Source organism: Gekko japonicus, unplaced genomic scaffold (genome assembly GCF_001447785.1).
Source record: "Gekko japonicus isolate JY-2015 unplaced genomic scaffold, Gekko_japonicus_V1.1 scaffold154, whole genome shotgun sequence".
In the NCBI taxonomy this organism is placed as follows: domain Eukaryota; kingdom Metazoa; phylum Chordata; class Lepidosauria; order Squamata; family Gekkonidae; genus Gekko; species Gekko japonicus.
Genome location: NW_015172008.1, coordinates 1,255,396 through 1,274,213, shown reverse-complemented (window position 1 = coordinate 1,274,213; position 18,818 = coordinate 1,255,396). Strand labels below are relative to the sequence as shown.

The 18,818-nt window shown below is 45.0% G+C and overlaps 1 protein-coding gene across 1 annotated transcript in view; it reads right to left on the bottom strand.

Moving 5' to 3' along the window:
- Nucleotides 1-16,900, bottom strand: part of PPP1R9A (protein phosphatase 1 regulatory subunit 9A) — a 195,785-nt gene extending 178,885 nt beyond the window's left edge. The window contains exon 1 of the mRNA XM_015420199.1: nucleotides 15,452-16,900. Coding sequence (XP_015275685.1) covers nucleotides 15,452-16,900 — 1,449 coding nt within the window. The remainder of the gene's footprint in view (nucleotides 1-15,451) is intronic.
- Nucleotides 16,901-18,818: the final 1,918 nt, after the last annotated feature.

Sequence of the window (18,818 nt, the reverse complement as noted above, 5' to 3'; positions counted from 1 at the left end):
GTGGGATGGTTAAAAAAGAGCAGGTTGAGACTGAATCCAATGAACACAGAAGTTCTGTGACAGGGGGGCGCTTCAGGATTGGAATTCAGGCTTCCAGCTTTTGACAGGGCATCACTAATACTGGCATCATCCGTCAAGAGCTTGAGTGTGATTTTGGATGCCTCCTTAAACATGGAGGCCCAAGTCTCGCACACCACCAGGCTGGCATTCTTCCATCTTCACTAAGCTCGGCAACTGGCTCCTTTCCTGTTGTGCCCTGACCTAGCCATGGCAATCCATGCAACAGCCACTTCCAGACTTGATTACTGTAACTCACTCTATGCTGGCCTTCCCTTGAGACTGACCCAGAGGCTCCAGCTGATCCAGAATGCAACGGATGAGTCCTGACGGGAACGTCACGGATGGCACATATTAAACCTGTGCTGTGCCAGCTACACTGGCTTCCAGTGGAATACTGAGTCAGATTCAAGGTTTTGGTATTGACCTTTAAGGCCTTAAGCAGTCTGGGATCAACATATCTGTGGGACCGTCTCCTCCAGTATATCCCTGGGAAAGTTTTGTGGTCTGCAGATAACTGGTTGGTGATCCCTGGCCCCAAAGATGTCCAGCTGTCCTCAAACAGGGCCAGGGCCTTTTTGGTCCTGGCCCCAACCTGGTGGAACTCTGCCTAATACCATCAGGGCCCTGCAGGATCCTATGCAATTCAGCAGGGCCTGTAAGGCAGAGCTGTTCCACCAGGCTTTTGGTTGAGGACAGCAATGGTTCTCCACTGTGGCTGGCCCCCTCCTTCTCTACCCGCCCCTCCAACTCTGAGCTTGTGCTTCCTCCCCCCCTGCCCAGAAGTGGCCAGACAGTCCAGGAGATAAATTCTAGAGAGACCATATTGGACTTTTAAAATCTGGTGTTTAACTTTTTATTAGAATTTTGTTATTAGAATTTTTATTATTATTTATGGGAAATGGAGGGCATCGCTTTAAAAAAGTATGGGAAAATGCAGAAAGGGTACATAACTATGGACTCAAGACCAGCTAAGTCTATTATCAAGTTTGTGGCCAAACTCCTAGTCCAAAGCACTCCCCCCCAACCCTGTCCCAGGTGGAAAAGGAACCCCTGGGAACAGGATTTCGTGGGGCTCTTTGGGCTGCCATGGGAGGGGGTAGGCAGGAAAATCACATTCTCCAGGTGTGCCCAGAAGTGGCCAGACAGTCCAGGAGATAAATTCTAGAGAGACCATATTGGACTTTTAAAATCTGGTGTTTAACTTTTTATTAGAATTTTGTTATTAGAATTTTTATTATTATTTATGGGAAATGGAGGGCATCGCTTTAAAAAAGTATGGGAAAATATGCAGAAAGGTTACGTAACTATGCTCAAGACCAGCTAAGTCTATTATCAAGTTTTCTGTTTGTGGCCAATCAAACTCCCCCCCAACCCTGTCCCAGGTGGAAAGGGAGCCCCTTGGAACAGGATTTCGTGGGGCACTTTGGGCTGCCATGGGAGTGGGTAGGCAGGAAAATCACATTCTGCAGGTGGAAGTCCTTGAATCTGCAGAAATGTTAGTCAAGATTTTAGCCTATGAATGTCTAACAGTAGCTGCAGCAATACCATCAGCATAGCTAACAAGTGCTCACCCATATACAGTGGCTATAAGTTTGAATGCTCTCTGCTTTTCCATCCTTCCATGTACATTCATTTATTTATCAGATTTATACCCCACCATTCCCTTTACAAGCAAGGCTCGAGGTGGCTTACATCAAAGTAAAATACAACTCAATAAAGTACCTTAAAAGTGATACTAATAGTAAATGTATAACACAATTTAAAACCAACTATAAAAATCTCCTACTGAACACGGCTGCATCCAACAACCCAACAATAAATGATCCAGTGGAAACAATACAAGAATTGCAAGACGTACACAATAATTAAGTCTGTTAGAAGACCTCTGTCACACAAGCCCTGCAGAAGCTAACAAAGTCCTGCAGGGCATGCGTGTCCCCTAATAAAGCATTCCATCAGAACAGAGCCACCACAGAGAAGAGGCAAGCCACTTGAGGGCTGGCCACCAACAAAAGATTACATGATGATGAGCACAAGCAACATGGTGGATTGTAGCAAGCGAGACAGTCCTTCTGGTATGAATGGTCTCAGACCATTTCGGGCTTTAAAGGTTAAGACTAGCACCGTGAATTGGATCTGGAACCACCTGGCAACCAATGCACTTTCCTCAGTATTGGCTGTATGTGTGTAGAGCACAATGCACCAGTCAAAAGCCTAGCAGCTGCATTCTGAAGAACCTGAAGCTCCCACAGCATCTTCAAGGGCAGCCCTGCATAGAGTGAATTGCAATGGTCCAGTCTGGAGGTGACCATGGCATGAATCACTGTGGCCAGATCTGACAGATACGGGGCCAGCTGATGAGCCTGGTAAAGACAGAAGAACACAGACCTTGCCACCTGTGGACATCTGTTTGTCCAGAGACAGCGAAGCATCAAGAGACAGTGAAGCATCAAGCCATACACCCAAGCTCTTCACAGAACCCATGGGTGACAGTTGGACCCCGTCAGGAGCCAGGAGCTATAACCCCCATATAAGCCCTCCCCAGCCACATGACTTCTATCTTTGATGGACTCAGCTTCAACCAGCTCTCTCTAAACCATCTGACCCTGACAACCAAGGCACTGTCTTAAGGCCATGAGAGCTGCCTCTGGTGGCTTATCCAACAGGGGGAAGTGTTTGGCATTATCAACTAATTGATGGCATCCAACCCCAAGCACTGTCTCAGTCTCGAAGCCAGGCCTGAAGCTGGACTGGAAAGGGTCAAGTGCAGAGGTCTCATCCAGGAATGACTGGAGTTGCTCAGCCACTGCTCGCTCAATTAACTTTCCCAATAATGGCAAATTTGATACAGGGTGGTAAATGGCTAGGTCCTTTTTATCTAAGGAAGAGTTGGACCCCGTCAGGAGCCAGGAGCTATAACCCCCATATAAGCCCTCCCCAGCCACATGACTTCTATCTTTGATGGACTCAGCTTCAACCAGCTCTCTCTAAACCATCTGACCCTGACAACCAAGGCACTGTCTTAAGGCCATGAGAGCTGCCTCTGGTGGCTTATCCAACAGGAGGAAGTGTTTGGTATTATCAACTAATTGATGCATCCAACCCCAAGCACTGTCTCAGTCCCGAAGCCAGACCTGAAGCTGGACTGGAAAGGGTCAAGGGCAGAGGTCTCATCCAGGAATGACTGGAGTTGCTCAGCCACTGCTTGCTCAATTAACTTTTCCAATAATGGCAAATTTGATACAGGGTGGTAAATGGCTAGGCCCTTTTTATCTAAGGAAGGCTTTTTCCGTAGAAGTCTAACTACAGGCTCCTGTAGTACATACAACAAAGAAAGCGGGCGGAAAGTGGTCTAAAAATGGCTCAGATGGAGCCCTTGGAGCCTCCTGTACATTTCATTCCTGTAGCAGTCCAGATTCCAGTTGTGCCCCACAACAAAGCAAAGGGATCCTGTGGATGGGGTAGGTGTAGGAAACGCAAGGGCTGTGTCCTACACTGTCTGAGAGCATTTAATAATACTGTCACAGACCTGGGGTTAAGATCTGTCTGTTCTTACCACCAGTATAGTAAAATAGTAGGAATGATGCATTTATCCCCTATCCCCACATTCATTTTATTTTAGTCACATGGGCCCCTGCCACACGGCAGGGGATAAGTCGCTCAAAGCGTGGCTTTTAAAAGCCGCGCCAAAGTTGAGACGCCGCGGCGGGATCCCACGATCCCCTGGGCCATGGCGCCTTTTCTCCCCGGCACGATCAGATGCCGGGGAGAAAACACAGTTCAGACGGGGAGCCTGCCAAACTGCGCATGTCGGAGCATGCGCAGTTCGGCTAGGAGCCGGGGATGAGACGGCGCAAAGATGCGACGGCGATCCGACGGCCCGGCTTGCGGCGCTTCAATCAGAAGAACCACCAGGTTAGGTGGTTCTTTTTGGTGCGGGTTTTCGGCCGGGAGAGATGGATCAGAGACGGGCAGGCAACGATTCCTAGATGTTGCCGTGGGATCGTGCCCGTTTGATCCGCCCCCGTTCTGTCTCGCTCCCGGACCAAAACCCCTCGTATGAACAGGACCTAGGACTATCTGGAATAGTACATTACGTTTTCATTCCAGGAGCTTTTGCAGCATGGTGGCTAAGATTACAACCTCTGCACAATTACTTGAGAGTAAGTCCTTAGCCCTGAGTCAGTAGATTAGTCAGAGAGGCAGTTGAACCATGGCTCACCAAGATGAGGTGCCAGGGATCAAACCATGGCTGGATCACCCCAAATCTTTCATATTGTTCAAAAGCAGCCATGGGGGGTAGGTTGGATCAGGGCTGCACTGCTGCAGAATAGTTTAACGCTTCCCAGTTTAAACTGTGCATACAGACATCTGAAGCTACTGTTTGCCCTGCTGAAGAAAATAAACAAATTATCAGTCCCTCCCCGAAAAAAAAAAAAAGCCCCCGGGGGGGGGGGGGAGGAAAGTTAAACCATCCTTCCCCTAGTGCCAAGCTCTGATTCAATTCTGCTTTTTAAATAGATGAAAGGTGTTGGGAGGTCCAATGACAGACCTAACCACATTTCTAGTCTTAACATTTCCAGCTATGGAAATCTGCATAGATTCTCATTCCTTTCCCATGAATAAATTATGCCAAAAAAAAATTAGGCACAATTTCCATACGGCACAGAATCCTGCCTTTTCCTGATGTAGAATTTGGGCTTCTTTATTCTTTGTTTGTGAAATACGTAAAGCCTTAAAAGCTCTCAGTATCCATTTCAGAGTGATCAGGAAAACAGGCAGCTAATGTCAAGCTAATGGAACAAAAAAGAAAAAAAATCACAGGTACTCCTAGCCGGGGGAAAAACAAAATTGTTATTCTTCATCTTCCCCTACCCCGACACTTTGTGCAGTTCTTCCCCTTCCACTAGTATCCTTTTTTATTTTTAAAGGTAGCAATTAGGCTACACAGAAGTTGCAAGTCAGTTTCCTCCTCCCCGCCCCCACAACTCCTGCCACTTTACATCTTCCCAGCACTGCACAGTAGAGGAAGCTGTGAGACTAAAATAGTTAGAGCAACTCTCTTTCAAGTGAAAGCAGCTTAGCACAGAATTTTCCACTGGTGACTGCAGCATTAGCCACAAGAGTTTAAATTCTGGAACAAAAGGGTAAGGACAATCAACTGACTCACTTTCACTCCTACTAAAGGCAAGAGGAGTTGCTGATTTTACTGGAACTAGCAAACAGCTGTTACAGACCTGTTCCCTATATCTACTCAAAAGATACTTGTTCATGGATGAAACATCAGTGAAAGACATGCAAGTTGGATCCAGCTGACCTTCCACTCAGCCTTGCCCAGTTCCCCTCCTCATAAAGCACAGCGGTCACACATGGCTTTTTGGCCATATAGATCCCATGATCCCCAGTACATCTTCTGTCACCAGCAGAAAAGCTGGTTGGATCCACCCTGTACGGTGAATTCAGGGAAGTCCCACCATTTTATTCCCCCCAATATGAGCTGACTTTCGCAGTCACCTTATGGTTAAAATCAAGTGGAACTGGCTTGTCTGAAGGAGAGCAATGTCCTCTGTGGCCAACACTTGTTGACTGAGCTAGGGTTTTTTTTGTTAGTTTGTTTGTCTGCATCTTATCCTGGATTTTGCTTGTTAATGATTTAGATTGCAGATACGCTGCAATTCACTCAAACCCAGATGTGCTGGGTGCATACAATGTACACATAATATCTAAAAGGAGAAGAGATTGGATTTATACCCCGCCCTTCACTACCTGAATGAGTCTCAGAGTGGCTTACAAACTCCTTTCCCTTCCCCTCCCCACAACAGACACCTATTGAGGTAGGTGGGGCTGAGAGAGCTCTTTCAAGAACTGCTCGTGAGAGAACAGCTCTGAAAGAATTTGTAACTGACCCAAGGTCACACCAACAGCTGCATGTGAAGGAGTGGGGAACCAAACCCAATTCTCCCTGATTAGAGTCCATGCTCCTAACCACAAACACACAACCTTTATTAGCACGAAAGCACAAAACATCATGGAAATACAGGAAAATACTAAGGTGTATTAGTCACTTACACTTGGCTATTCAAGCCTCGTCTTCTGATTGCATAATATAAAAATTTTGCAACAGCCTCCATTATTTCACAATTATAATTAAACAAAAGAAAGTGAACAATTGAGTCATTAGAGTGCCAGCTCTTACCCTCTAGAAATGGAATAATAAAACGAGATCGGATATCCCTACAGAGGGGGCAATGAAGCATGGTGTGTGTAGTGGATTCTATATCTTTTAGAGAGCAAGGACAAAGTCTGTCTACATATGGTTATCTGGCGGTACCCACCTAAAAGCACCTCTGATGGCAGAACATTAACGCATGGAAGCATATATGCTCTGCGATGATGTGGGGCTGTTAAACTTGACAGATACTTCGCAGTAGATGCTCATAACCACTACATCAAACTACTTTTGGGGAAAAAAATTCTACAATAGTAACATTGGCATGACAGATACTTCGCAGTAGATGCTCATAACTACATCAAACTACTTTTGGGGGAAAAAATTCTACAATATTTAATGCAATAGCAGATGTTTCTGAAAAAAATGGGTGTTTATTTTGCTTAATTTATTTCCAGTCATATCAGCCATCAACTCCGCATTTGAATCTTGTACATGGCTGCAGTCACACACACTAAATAATCCACTTTCAATCCACTTTCCAACTGGATTTTGCCAGTTCACACAGTACAATCCAGTGCACTGAAAGTAGATTGAAAGTGGATTATTGTGTGTGTGTGTGACCATGGCCCATGTTACTTAGTGGATTATTAATTTCTTCAACTGAACCAGATAAACAGATCAAGTTATTGTTTAGTGTATTTATATATCCCACCCTTAGGTCCCCAAAGTACTACAAAATATTAATCCAATGCAACATTCAACATTCAATTTAAACACATAAATAAAACTTTCAAATTTAAAATGAAAACTATACTGGGAAGATTTTTTAAACTATTTAGTCATACATGCAGATATTATTTTTAGTAACCTGGTTTCTTAAGTTTATATAGGTTTACTATTTTTTGTTTCATAAGGAACCTTTGGCTTGTAACATGAGGGTAAATTATTTTTTGATCAATCAGGAACACTTATAAATCTGTTTCTTCGAACTAAAATAATAGCATCTTAGAACAGTGTACATCACAACCAAAAAGACTCACTCCTGATTCCTACCATTTCTCTCCACACACTCATCCATACAGGTTTTAGTAGTTAACACTTACAGGGATCCAGTACTGATTTGCAGCCTATTCTTTTCCAGCCATACTGATCTACAAAAGCCAAGAAACAGAATAATTACCCTTCGAGCATCTTGCCCTGTCTAGGCCCTTTCCTTCTTATACCTTATACCATTCCAGGGATAGTTTTCTGCACCCTTCATCTCACAGGTTCAACAGAAAACCAGTATTTCAGCTGAGCCTGGCTCCTGCGTGATGAGGCTGTTAAGAGCGGTGAACCGGGTTTGATTCCCCACTCCTCCACATGAAGCCTGCCAGGTGACCTTGGGTCAGTCACAGTTCTCTCAAAACTCTCTCAGCCCCACCTACCTCACAAGATGTCTGTTGTGGGGAGAGGAAGGGAAGGCGATTTTAACCTGTTTTGAGACTCCTTAAGGTAGAGAAAAGTGAGGCATAAAAAAAACCCCTCTTCTGCCTATCTTTTTTGCCCCATCTAGCTACACCCGATTTGGTTTTAGACATGCTTATTCAGTTTACATGCAGCATTTCAAACGTATCTGGCATTCAGAACAGCATCTAACAGCTTGTCTTATAATTCTCTCTTGCCTTAATTCCCCCTTTTTTTTGGGGGGGGAATAGTTGGGACCACTGATTCTTGAGCCAAATTTGCATCTATCCACTGATTCTGGTGTTGTATCTGGCAACGCAGATCAAAGACCCCAATCTTGTCCTCTACATGTATTTAGTACACACACAGGTTGAAAAACTGCTATAGTATTTGTGCAGAGGGGAAACCAGAAAACCCCAAGCAGAGTTCTATTGTGGAATGGGTTTCTCCTGCTTCCCCTTTATGACTGTAGCCACCAACAAAAAAAATGATGGTGCTGAAGGTAGGGCACCATCAAGAGAGACATGGAATGTGATGTGGGAGTTGAGTTCGAAGGGAAAAGAATCAAGAGAAATTGCATACCTCCCCCTGCAGAAGCACAAGAGCCTTCATGCAAGCAAGGGTTTGTATAGATTTTTAGGTATTCACACTATACTGTACAACAAATTAAAATTTTAAACTAACAGAAAAAAGCAAATGAAGCTATCTACACATCATTTTTGGTGTAAAGTTTTGGAATTTTCAAAATTATGTAGAGCAGAGGTGTCAAGCTCATTTGTTATGAGGACCTCGTCTGACAGAAATGTCACTTTGTCGGGCTGGGCCATGTGTGCCATAAAACATAATGCCAGGTACCAGAGATAGAAACTGTATAAAGGACAGCAGATAGTAAGCTCCGAGTTGGTATATCCTCACTGCAAGGCCTCATGGGCTGGGAGGGGGGTGCAGAGGAAAACCTGCACAGGCGGACTGGAGACGCAGCAGTGCAGCACTGGGCAGATGCTCCCACGATGCTTGACTGCTGCAGACAAGGTTGTTCTGCCATGCTGAAGCCACAATGGAGTGGCTCCACCCCCTCCCACAGTGCTCCCACCCTTGCACCAGTTGCTCACAGGCTGCATAAGAGCCCTGGAGGGGCCGATTCTGGTACTCGGGCCTTATGTTTAACACCCCTGAAAATGCAGCAACAAAATAAATTCCTAATGCCTGTATTTCATTTGCCACAAGAAAAAATATCAAATAGATAAAATAGGGGCTAGGTGTTATTGATTCACTGGAAAAAAATTATGACTCAGTGTCATGATCTGGGCTGTGCCAGTAGAGGCCTACTAGGCCCAGAGAGCCTGGCTAGCCGTAGGTGAGGCTGGGCCTACAACTCCCAGAAGCCCCTGGGAGGTTTTGGAGCCAAAATGGACCAATAGGAAAAGAGAAGGGCTGGGAATAAAAGTTCTGGAGCAGCAGGAAGAGCTGTTCTTTCTTCCAGAGGGCAGAGCCAGAAGAAAGCTTGCTGCAGGGGAAAAACCCTCATCCTGAGGGAGGGGTGAGTAGTGTAAGGCCACTTAAGATAGTGAGCTAGGGACAGTATGTTTAGACACGTAAGGGCATTTTATTTCTTTTCTTTTCACCCACTTACTGTTATTATTCTGCACCTTGTTGTTTGACCTCCTATAAAATAAACCTTTTCCTTGTTTTACTCTGCCTGGTCCTCATGCCTGTTATTCAGCCTAAAGGGAGGTCTGAAGGTCTTGGGAGGGTATTCCGGGCCTTCTCAAGGGAACCTAAATCCAGAGTGGTGGCAGCGTCAGGTGACACCCCACCTGAGCCATGACACTCAGTAACAAGGAGATACAACACCTCTTCAATAGCTTGTAATAGTTAATGAACCAGTGTTTTATAAGAATAAACTTCAAAGGACAGCTTGTGAAAAATTAAACAAAGAACTAGTCAGAATACTGTGGCAGAACATGCCTACTCTGGCCTGCAGGCCCTAGTCCGCCCTGTCCTCCCAGGTGTTTCTCCATACCTGGAGGAGCTTTTCTTTCACTCTCAGGGCAACTCACCACCACCACCTGACCTTTTTATGGAATTGCCCACTGGGAAGGTCAGGACTCCCAGCTTCCCTTCCAAGTTCTGAGGCTTTGCCTCTGGGTATCCTGCTGCCCCTCATCTGGTCACCATGGCAGTTTACTGCCTTGTGTGCCCCTAGAGGAATAACCACTTGTCAACTGCCCACCTTCCCCTTGGCTCCCCTTTTAAAATACATGGTCAAAAATGGCTACCTTCCAAGAGGAGAGGTCTGCATCCTCTCATGGACTCTGCATCCCAGGAAAAGAGAGCTCCTTCTCATCCTCAGGAGGTTTTATCATATCTGTTTCTCCACCCACTAACCTGGCCAGGCCAAGGAAGTATTTCCTGGAAATCTCCAGGAATCTCCTTCCTGAAGACTATCTAGTATTTAATTTCTCCAAGACTCTGTTCCCTGCTTGGAGGAAGGGGAAGAGCACATGAAACTGGAAGAGCACGTGAAGCTGGAGGAGGGATCTTCACACTCTTCAGGACTTCCACTCTTGCATCATTGCTGCTGGGAAGACTGCTACTCAAGACTTCTGCTTTGGAGCTGCGAGCCGCTCAAGGTCAGTGTCTTGAGGCTAGTTAGTTAGGTTTATTCTTTTTGTCTTTGTCTCATTGTACATTCCTTTCCCCTACTTGTATGTTTTTATGTTTGTTTATCTTTTGTAAATAAATTTCTAAATTCTATTTTTTAAACATTGGAGTGAGTTACTAGTCCAGAACCCAGGTTCATTTTATTCCAGTGCTAAATTTACACTATCAAAAAGATATTTTTCCAATTGGATACATTTAAACCCTTTTTATTTCCATCACCTCAGCCAATAGATATTGTGGGGGCACCCAGATGTCCTGACATGGATTATCCCCATGAATTATCTCTCCTGTTAAATCTATTAGCATTTGAATGGTGAGCTGAGTCTACAAAGCAATGCACAGACTTCCCCCCCCCCCATGCCCCCATTTCCCAGAGGAAAAAAACTTTTAAAACACACAGTGGAAGCTTTGCTCATCTCAAGTCTCCCAGGAGAAAAGGCATTTTCTCACAAATATATTACTGACCTTATCGTCCAGATTTAAGTATATTTTATGGTCAAATGTACAATGTTCCATTTCACCCTACTAAAAGATTCAGTTCTATAAATGAGATATGTATCATTACCTGTAAAGCAGGGGTGTCAAATGTGTGGCCCACAGGATGCATCTGGCCTGCATAGGGCTCAAAACCACCACCCCCAAGCAACTTCCTTCTCCTGCTTCTTTTCCCAGGGCTGCTCCAGCAGCCACACCCTAGCTTCCTTTTCCCGGCTCTCTCAGTGGCTCTTTGTTTTCTGTTTCCTGCTTCTTGCCTCCCTCCCCCCTCGCCCTCTCTTACACACACAAACACACAGAGGCACATAGAGAGCTCCATGGCTGCTTCCTGCTTTGTATGGGAGAGATACAAAGACAAGCCTCTCTCTCTCACACTCACACACACACACACACAGAGAGAGAGAGAGCTTCTGATTCCTTCTTTGGAGCTGCTTCTTCTTCTTTGGGGAGGCAGGGGAGGAAAACGAAAGAGAAAACAAAGTTGGAGTCCCATTGCAGCTTCAAGACCAACAACCTTTTATTCCAGGTATAAGCTTTTATGTGGAAGTATACTCAGAGGTCATTTCGGGGGGATCGCGGGGGATCGCAGTTCCCCCGGGTGAGGTACGGGGGGCGGGGCACATGACGAAGCCCGCCCCCTGCTTCCGGCTGCCCCGCTTCTGGCCCTCATTCAGCCAAGAGGAGGCAGGAGAAGACAGAGGGTAAGTTGTTTCCTCCCTGCCTCTCCCCACCCCTGCCTGCCTGGGGCCAGGGAGGGCCTTCGCGGGGCTTCCTTGCACTCCCACCGGCCTTGCAGGTCCACCACAGCTTCATTATCAATTGCAATTCAGCTTCATTATCAATTGCAATTCAGCAGTCTCTCTTTCTAATCTCCCTATGAAATTCCTTTGTGAGAGAACTGCTAGTCTTAGGTCAGCAACTGCATATTGTGGTTTCTAATGTCAGACTTATGTCCATTTATTCTCTGCACCCTCCTGGACTGAATCTTCCTGGATGGAATTGAGACCTAGGTGCTGATATCTCCACGTCTACTTCCCCTTTGCATATCACACCTAATTCAATCATGCCTGCTATTGCCATTCGGCATCTGAAATCATCTTTATAAAGTTTATATCTGATACCTTGTGTTACATTTTATAGCACGCATGGCCCAGCCCAACAAAGTGACATTTATATGAGATCCAGCCCTCATAACAAATGAGTGTGACACCTCAGCTGTAAAGGTTCAGAAAGTTAAAATTTCACCGTCAGTTTCAATTTTAGCTTAAATACAATCAGGCATATCTACCCCCAAAGACTTAAAATGCCATCCTAAACAGAGTTACATCCTTCTGTGTCAACTGAAATCAATGGGCTTAGAAACTCTACTTAGGATGGCACCATTAGAGACCACAAGAGCAACCCTAAGTAAGTCTGCTTAGAATCCTGCTCAGGCCCATTCAGTGAGGCTTACTCCCAGGGAAATGTTCTTAGGATTGCATGGTACAATTCCTACATAGCAGACATCAACATCCATGCTTATTTTTTGACTGAACATATCAATTCACTGTCAAATATCTATACAACTTAGGTAAATCTTGCACAAACACTGAGTCTATGTCAATGATCTTAGAAAGTTAGCTATGGCTCTGTTTAGAGCTATATATATGATCCCGACATACAACACATTTATGGCTGCTGCTCGTATTTGATTCTCTAAAGTGAAAGGCATACATTTAAAAGCATGTGGACATGAACGATGCCAAAAATGTTTGATATAAACTATTTGGATTTAAAATACTGGTTGTAGAATTGTAGGGTTATGAGACTCTGATGAACACTTAGACCTGGGGAGAATTCTGCAGAGCACCCACACATACCTAAAATATTAGCCTGTACTACAAAACAATGCAATCATATTTTAGTATTTCCAAACATTTAAAGCAGTTCACATGCATTATCAGAAGGGGGGAGATCTGGGGTTTGCTCTCTAGTTTTGGTTTTAACTGAAAATGTTTTTAACTATTATTGTATGCTGCCTTGAGAACCATGAGGAAATAATATAATGTTTTAATAAATAAATAATATCTGTACAACAATCTTTCAGGAGCATCAGCATTATTATCATCATATTACAGACAGAAGGGGGAGGTACAGCATGTCTAGATGTGTATAATTTTAGTAGTTAGCCTTCTGCAGAAACATCTGTATCACAAGTTAGTCAAATGTACATAATCTCCCACCCAGGATCAAGCTCAGAGGAAACACATCCTTCCTTTGTATGAAAAGGCATGCACAGTACTAATGTTGGAAACAAATAACTAGCCCACTTGTATGCTTCTCTCTAAAAAATAGACTTGCCATTTTTTTTAAGGATAATGGAATAAATGGAGATTTTGAAGTATGTTTTTAAAAAGAAGACAGCTCGCCTGAAGTTTGCTAGGAGAGGGGATGACAGATCACTGAATTTGTAAATGATCTGCTGTCCAGTACATCTATCAAATGGGTTGCGAAGTCTTAAGGTGTGACCAAAAAAGAAAAATACACAGCAGGTCTTGATCTGCATGAACAGACGTAGTACCCAGATATGCTGGGTTTTCCCAACCTCAGCATGGCAGAGATGAGATTTAAATGGGGGCTCTTCTTGGTTCACAGCACAGCCCTCATTCAAACCCCTACACTAGTTTACTTTATAATCCTCCACATGAAAGGGGGCATTTGAATGGAGCGGATCCTTCCTGGTTAACAGTTTAGCCACTACATTACTCAGCCTGCAATCATCCAACTGATGGCATACAGAAAGCCAAAGGGACCACATACCCACTGGTGCAGTGCCTCTTATTCATAGAGCCAACATTGTTTCAAAGACAGCTAATTTGGGATGCTCACACATGAAACCCAGACCAATTAAGCCACGTACCCCTTCTCTTCTATTTTGGGTCACTCTCATGCTGGGGTTTACCTGAAGCAAACTGTACATAACCCTCATGGCTGGTTCAGCTATAACCCAGGTAAAACACTAAAACCCTAATTTCCTAGCAGAGCCTCAAACTTCAGAAAATATTACTAGTGTTGAGGTTACAGTATTGACAGCTGGAGAACTACAGCTGTCCCATTATCCTGCAAGGAGCAGAGCCAGCATTTTTCAAACAGGGAGGGTCTCCATGGGACGGAAGAACGGAAGGGGCAAAGGGGGAGGGGGGAAAACCCTGGAAGGTAGGAACAATATTGTATAACTCAGGGGTCGTTTCGTAGAAAAAGAGCTAGAGGAACTCATTAGCATAACTCATTAGCATATGCCACACCCCCTGACATCACCGGAAGTGTGTCATAAGGCCACACACCCCGCCCCCAACGGTCCCGGCCGCCACCGGCCTTGCAGCTCCACTGCCGAGCCCCATGAGGGGCCCGGCGGTGGACCTGCAAGGCCGGTGGGAGTGCAAGGAAGCCCCGCGAAGGCCCTCCCTGGCCCCAGGCAGGCAGGGGTGGGGAGAGGCAGGGAGGAAGCAACTTACCCTCCCTCTTCTCCTGCCTCCTCCTGGCTGAATGAGGGCCGGAAGCGGGGGGCGGGGCTTCGTCATGTGCCCCGCCTCCCCGTACCTCACCCGGGGGAACTGCGATCCCCCCCGAAATGACCTCTGGTATAACTTCTTATTCCCAGATGTATAAACATGCAAGGCTCAGGGTTTCTGAAAGCATGGGTTGCGATCCCAGAGAGCTTACTGGAAAACAAGAATGGTGTTGCACAGGCTGTAGTTATCCCAGACTGGAGACAGAGTCAAAAAGAGAGGGGCTCTGCAGCACACCACCCATAAGACAGAGGGTGCCATTTCGTTTCCTCTCTAGTCTGGGCCCTCACGTGCCAGCCCACAGCCATGGATCCTCTTTTTGCCACAGGATGATCTTTGAAATACGCAAAAGCTGAAGATCAGCACTTGGAAATCCATGGGCCAAGGTTGGGGAATCCCCCACAGCAAATTCAGAGGCAGGAAAAAGAACATGGAGGAAAGGAACAGTGTCTGTGCCCAAGGGGCCTGCTGCCATTCTGAACAGCAGGACTCGGTGCAGCCCCTCAGCCTCTACTATTCCTTTGCTACCTTGCACGTGGCCTTGCTTAATTGGATTACAATACCATCAGCTGCTGCTTCAAATCTAGCTTTATTCCACTCTCTGCTCTTATCCAAGCCATCTTGCCCTTACTATATGTCTCTGTTCCAGTATTTCACATGGTTTTATTAGAAGCTTGGCCCCGCAAAATAGCCCAGGTTTCTCATCTTGCCAATTCAGCCACCTGCATTCCTATGAATCACCTGAGCCAGCCACACACTCTCCTTCATGGGAAGTAAAACCCAAATAGCAAAAAATGTTATGCAGCCACAAACTGGATGGAGCACAATTTTGATCTTCAACAGACAGCAAAGAAGAAATCATCTGAGCTTAGAACCTTGAATCAATCCAATTTCCAATGAGAATGAAATACATATTGTAAAATTATTCAATACCACAAACAAGTCGGCAAAAAACACCATGAACAATATCAAACAAAGAGTAGAAGCATGGATGTCCGGATACATACACATGAAACACACATGTTAATATGCAGACACACACACACACAAAGCAGACCAAATTTACCTTAATTGAAGCAGTACTAAACTTGATTTTTCTAGCTGGTGGGATTTCATCTTCTTCTGGCAATCCAGTAATTTCAGAATATTCCATGTCAGGTTCATAATAATTGTTTTCATCGCTGTCTTCTTGATCATCCTGTTCCGTTCCTGTCTCTCCCCAATCAGAATTATATCTTGATCGTACCCTGTAGACATTGTAATCAGAGTGCATGTACACATGAGAACTCTGAAAGTTATTCAAGTCTTCCTGTACTTCCTTACCATTAGCATCTTCACAGTGGGAGCCAACAGAATGTGAAGCTTCAGTGACTGCAACATCCTCACTGGCTATTAAGTTTCCTGATATTTCTGCAGTCTCCTCTCCATCCAAGATCTTTTTTTGTTGCAAAGGCAGTACTTCAGGGGCTGTTTCTGCTTGATTCTTGGTGGGCTGCTCATCAAAACTCTGATTATCAACTCCATCCACTGACTCTTGTCCAGTTGCTATACCAGTGTCAACAGAATCATGACGGACATCCTTATTTTGTATCCCACTTGTTTTTGAAAGAGGCAAAGTGCTGTTAGAAGATTTTTCATTGGCGGATGGTGACCTACTGATGGGCTGAGAATTTTCAACAGATACTGAAGTGGTATTTTGTTTGGCTGTCAAAGGCCAAGTGTTGGCTTCTTTAATGGGGCTAAAACCATCAAGGTTGGAAACACTGGAAGACAGATTTGTGTCCACATTAGACAAATTTAGTGGATAGTGACCAGTTACAGAATACCCTTCATTGTTTTCTGCCTTCTCTAAAACAATCACACTTTGTGAGTCAGTATTTTCAAACACTGCACTAAGCTGACTCACTGTTGGAGAGACAGCTTCAGTCCTTGAACTAAGACTATCCAGGGAGTCTGAACTGCCTCGGTTAGACTTAGAGCTGCACCATTCATCTTGAAGTTCAGCATTAGGAACGAGTACCTCCTTCTTTGGGGAATAGCGATTGGAATGCCCTATTTCATGCATATTTCTTTCAAACAACTTCCGTGTCTCAGTAAACTTAGAATAAGAAGGGCCATCATGCATAGCATCAAACCTACTAATCCTTTCTGAAACGGATGACTCCAGCTTTACAACTGACCCATCTCCTTTCTCTACAAATTCTTTAGGTCTACTCCTTCTCTGAGGTGATAGAGGGCCACCTTTACCTCTGGTCTTTGCTGTGCCACCAGCACTCTCATTGGGTTCCATACCCATTTGCATAAATAAGTTTTTAATCCTGTTGACATTAGATCCATATTTCCTCCCCCTGCTCTGCTGAGACGCCTCACTTTCTTCTTTTGTCTTTTGTTCGCCATCGGACTTAGGTTTGTCAAAGGTGCTTTTCAGTGCTTGAAACTCAGTCCTGTAAGCATTCCTGTGAGGAGAGGCACTTCGGAGGTTTGATCTTTCCCCCGAACACTCAGTTTTCAACATGTTTATTTTTGGAATGTTAAACCAACATACATAGCGGCTGGTTGTACCCACTCAATTCTGGATGAGATTGTGATGAGGTGCTTAAAGGACGCCAGATTTTGCCAAGGCCATACTTGAAGGCAGCAAAACAATCCTCCAGATATGAAGATATATTTACCGGACTGTCCAGACACAAAAGCAAGTGGGAAGCCTGACGACCTTCAAAAGAAAATGTTGGCATAACCTGCAATACAAAGGAGGATGACAATTCACATCAGGACTTTGAGAATTCTTCCTACTTTCTTCTGCAATTTTTAACATTCTGTTATAAAAGGGAAGAACATGATCAAAAGGGGTTCCATCTCTGAAACTAAGTACATTTAAGCCTGCTAGTTATGGGAGCTTATGCTAGGCCCCTTGGAGGAAGGGTAGAAATACAAACTAAGTAACTGGATTATTTCAAGCTTTAAATGACAAAAATACAAAATGTTAACCCATGGTATCCTCTGCACTTAACGTAAGCAAGAGCCAACAAAGCATAGCCCCCTCCCCCAAAAACCGATTTTGAACTCCAATGCCCAGACTTAAACCATGTAAAAAATTAAATGGGTATAGCTTCTAGGTAGGGTTCCCACATGTACAAGGAACACCTTGTTCCCACATGTACAGGATTAAGGGGCATAGCTTCTAGATAGGGCTGACTCCCCCAACTTTTCTTTCTTTAGACGTTAGTAATGACAGGCTGTGAACAGTTCCGCCAATCATAACACAGATTCAGTTTACAAGACAATCCAACAGTTAAGGACAGTTTGATAGCTGCTGTCATTGGCATTTCTTGTAAAATCACACTAGAAAATGGACCTTATATACCTTGCAAAAGTTGTTCCACAACACAACAGCATTGCACCTCATCAACAACCATCACTAAAGTTTTCTTGAAATGGTGACTAAGAATCAGGCACGGACCACTCTCTACCATTAAAATGGTAGAAACTGAGAAATCAGTTCACTGCAGCCATGAGTGATGGGGGTAGGAGGCTTTGAAAAGGCTTTAGACCACGACTCGCTGTAAGAACTAAAGGGGGGGGGGCGTTACATGCAAAGCAAACTCCAAATTACTATGTATTGTAATTTGACAAAGAAGCGGGGAATGGGCAGAATGAAATCGAGGGGGGGGGATGCAATTCAGGCCAAATTTTCAATTTCCCAGGTTAAAATCTGCATGACAAAGGACATTTTTCTACGAATTCACATCATCCTGGTCTCCTGAAAAGCGGGAGATGAGGGCTGGAAGAAACCTTTAATTTCGTTTAACGGTGCAGGAGGAGAAGGAAACGGGTTCCGGCCTGTGTACAAGCAGCCCTCAAGAAACACAGAAGAGCAGCACATGACTAATAATAGAGAGCAAAATCTCTCATTAGCGCCCTTCCGCCTCCTCCGCGGTTACAACTTCACCGGCTCGCCACAAGCTCCTCCAAAGTAATCCATGTGGACCGCTCGGCTCGTGCCAGCCTTGGCGGGACTCTCGTCCCGCGCTCCCGAGGCCAGCAAATGAAACAGACTCGCGCCCATATTGGCCCCTGCTCGCCGCGACCTTACCGACGTCTCCCAGCAACATTACCGTGCGGCTCGTTAATGCCCCCAGTCCTTGCCTGGAAGCGTATCACACATATCCCTTGGCTAAATCTCCTCCTCCGAACCCCGGGGGGGGGGGGGGCCGTTACATGCAAAGCAATCTCCAAATTACTATGTGTAAATAATCCTGTAAGATTTGCCTGTCTCCTTGTGGTATATACAGCAGTGACAAAGAAGCGGGGAAAGGGCAGAATGAAATCGGGGGGGGGGGGGAATGCAATTCAGGCCAAATGTTCAATTTCCCAGGTTAAAATCTGCATGACAAAGGACATTTTTCTACGAATTCACATCATCCTGGTCTCCT